General features: G+C 41.2%; 1 protein-coding gene across 1 annotated transcript; it reads left to right on the top strand.

The window, feature by feature from the left end:
• The first annotated feature begins 1661 nt into the window (after positions 1-1661).
• LOC107059513 (uncharacterized) lies at positions 1662-2123 on the top strand. Its single transcript, XM_015306084.1, has one exon. It carries the CDS (start codon positions 1662-1664, stop codon positions 2121-2123), a length of 462 nt encoding a protein of 153 aa, XP_015161570.1.
• Positions 2124-2995: the final 872 nt, after the last annotated feature.

Genomic DNA, 2995 nt, shown 5'->3' with positions numbered 1-2995 from the left:
ATCTATAACAGTTGGTGAGCCTATTAATGCTAGGATAGTCTATCGATGTTTCACGGTAGAAATTATCGACCGTCAGACCTCTGTAGACCTGGTAGAGTTAGAGATGGTTGATTTTGACGTCATTATGGGTATGGACTGGTTAGCGTCTTGTTATGCTAATGTTGAGTGACAGACAAAGATTGTTAGATTTCACTTTCCAGGAGAGGCTGTTCGGGAATGGAAATGTGATACAATAACGCCGAAAGGTAGGTTTATTTCCTATCTTAAGACGAGGAGGATGATTATTAAGGGTTGTATTTACCATCTTGTTCGCGTTCATGATATAGATGCAGAACCACCGACTCTTCAGTCTACTCCGGTAGTTAATGAGTTTCTAGATGTATTTCCGGATGAGCTTCATGGTATCCCTCCAGAATGGGGAATTGATTTTGCTATCGATATGCTACCAGGTACACAACCCATTTTTATCCCTCCCTACATAATGGCTCTTGTTGAACTAAAGGAGTTGAAGGATCAGCTGAAAGATTTGCTTGATAAAGGATTTATCAGGCATAGTGCTTCACCATAGTGTGCACCAGTATTATTTGTGAGAAAAAAAGATGGCCCGCTGAGGATGTGTATCGATTATCGACAGCTGAACAAGGCTACTATAAAGAATATGTATCCCTTTCCGAGGATCGATGACCTGTTTGATCAACTACAAAGTGCTAAGTACTTCTCGAAGATTGGTTTGAGATTAGGGTACTATCAGGTACGAGTTTGGGAGAAAGATATTCCGAAGACATCTTTTAGAACTAGATATGGGAATTTTGAGTTTTTGGTTATGTCTTTTGGATTGAGCAATGCCCCGACAGTGTTTATGGACCTGATGAATAACATATTCAGGCCGTATCTAGATACATTTGTGATTGTATTTATTGATGATATTTTAGTCTATTCGCATTCAAAAGCTGAGCATGCATATCATTTGCGAGCGGTCCTTTAGGTTTGTTAGTTCTGGTTGATCTCTATGGCTTTCCTAGGCCATATTGTATTGGATGCGGGAATTATGGTTGATACGCATAAGATTGAGGCCGTGTAGACTTGTCCTAGACCTACAACTCCGACAGAGGTTCGTAGTTTCTTAGGGTTAGCTGGGTACTAAAGAAGGTTTGTAGAGGGGTTTTCTTCACTTTCAGCACCACTAACAAAGCTGACTCAGAAAGTAGTTAAGTTTCAGTGGACTGAAGCTTGTGAGCATAGTTTCCGGGAGTTGAAGGATAGGTTGACATCAGCACCAATGATATCCTTACCATAGGGTTCAGAGGGCTATGCAGTGTACTGCGACGCTTCTAGTATTGGGTTATGATGTGTTCTGATGCAACATGGTAAAGGTGGTCTTATATGCTTCAAGGCAGTTGAGAAAACATGAGAAGAACTACCCAACTCACGACTTAGAGTTGGTTGCGGTTGTGCATGCACTGAAGATCTGGAGACATTATCTATATGGCGTTCATGTGGACATTTTCACAGATCATAAAAGCCTTTAGTATATCTTTAGATAGAAGGAATTGAATCTTCGATAACATCGATGGCTTGAATTACTAAAAGTCTACGACGTAGACATTTTATATCATCCAGGGAAGGAAAATGTGGTAGTTGATGCCCTTAGTCGTAGATCAATGGGAATTTTATTATATTTAGGTGTTGAGAAGCGTGAGATAGCGGGAGAGCTTCATCAGTTAGCTTGCTTGGGATTCAGATTGTTAGAGGCAGATGATAGTGGGGTCATAATTCAGGACACAACCGTATCATATCTATTTGTAGAAGTAAAATCACAGCAACAGAAGGATCCTAGCTTAAAGCAGCTCAGATCCGAGGCTCAGGATCAACAGTCTTTAGCATTTGATATAGTTGAAGATGGAGTCCTCAGATACAACTGTCGATTGTGTGTTCCAAATGTTGCAGGGATTCGACATCGGATTATGGAACAGGCACATCATTCCTATTACTCTATTCACCTTGGTTCGACGAAAATGTACCATGATATTAAGGAGATCTATTGGTGGCCCAGGATGATCAAGGACGTTGCTGAGTTTGTGGCACAATGTCCTAACTGTCAACAGGTGAAGGTTGAGTACTAAAAGCCCGTTGGGCTAGTTCAGGAGATAGCCATTCCTTTGTGAAAGTGGGAATCAATTAATATGGATTTTATTACAGGGTTACCTTGATCATGTCGTAAGTTTGACTCTATTTGGGTAATTGTTGATAGATTAACAAAATTAGCCCACTTCTTACCAGTCAGGGATACTTTTATGGCCGAAGACTATGCAGGGCTCTATATTAGAGATATTGTTAGGCTACACGGTGTCCCAGTATCTACTATCTCTGATAGAGGAGCACAATTTACCACAAACTTCTGGAAGTCCTTCCAGAAAGGATAGGGGACACATGTTAATCTTAGTACAACCTTTCATCCTCAGACAGATGGTCAGGCTGAGCACACAATTTTTACACTCGAGGATATGTTACAGGCGTGTGCGCTAGACTTCAAGGGAAGTTGGGATGACCACTTGCCTCCTATTGAGTTCGCATACAATAATAGTTATCATTCTAGCATCGGGTGGCACCTTATGAGGCTTTGTATGTGAGAAAATGTAGATCCCCCATTAGATGGTTCGAGGTAGGTGAGTTAGGGTTTATTGGACCCGACTTAGTACAGCAGACAGTGGAGCAGGTTAATCTCATTCGGGAAAGGTTGCTAACAACTCAAAGCTGATAGAAGTCATACTCAGATGTGTGACGAAGGGACTTAGAGTTTTGTGTCGATGACTGGGTATTCTTAAAAGTCTTGCCTATGAAGGGTGTTATGCGATTTGGCAAAAAAGGCAAGCTTAGTCCAAGATTCATTGTGCCATATCAGATCCTTTGGAGGGTAGGACGAGTGGCTCATGAGTTAGAATTGACTTCGGGGCTAGAATCTATTCATCCAGTTTTCCATTTATCAATGCTACAG

Source organism: Solanum tuberosum, unplaced genomic scaffold, assembly GCF_000226075.1.
Source record: "Solanum tuberosum cultivar DM 1-3 516 R44 unplaced genomic scaffold, SolTub_3.0 scf00003, whole genome shotgun sequence".
In the NCBI taxonomy this organism is placed as follows: Eukaryota; Viridiplantae; Streptophyta; class Magnoliopsida; order Solanales; family Solanaceae; genus Solanum; species Solanum tuberosum.
This window is presented reverse-complemented; position numbering and strand designations above follow the sequence as displayed.

Coding starts and splice junctions, on each gene's coding strand:
- LOC107059513 (XM_015306084.1), top strand. CDS start 1,662: ATGGGAATTTTATTATATTTAGGTGTTGAGAAGCGTGAGATAGCGGGA.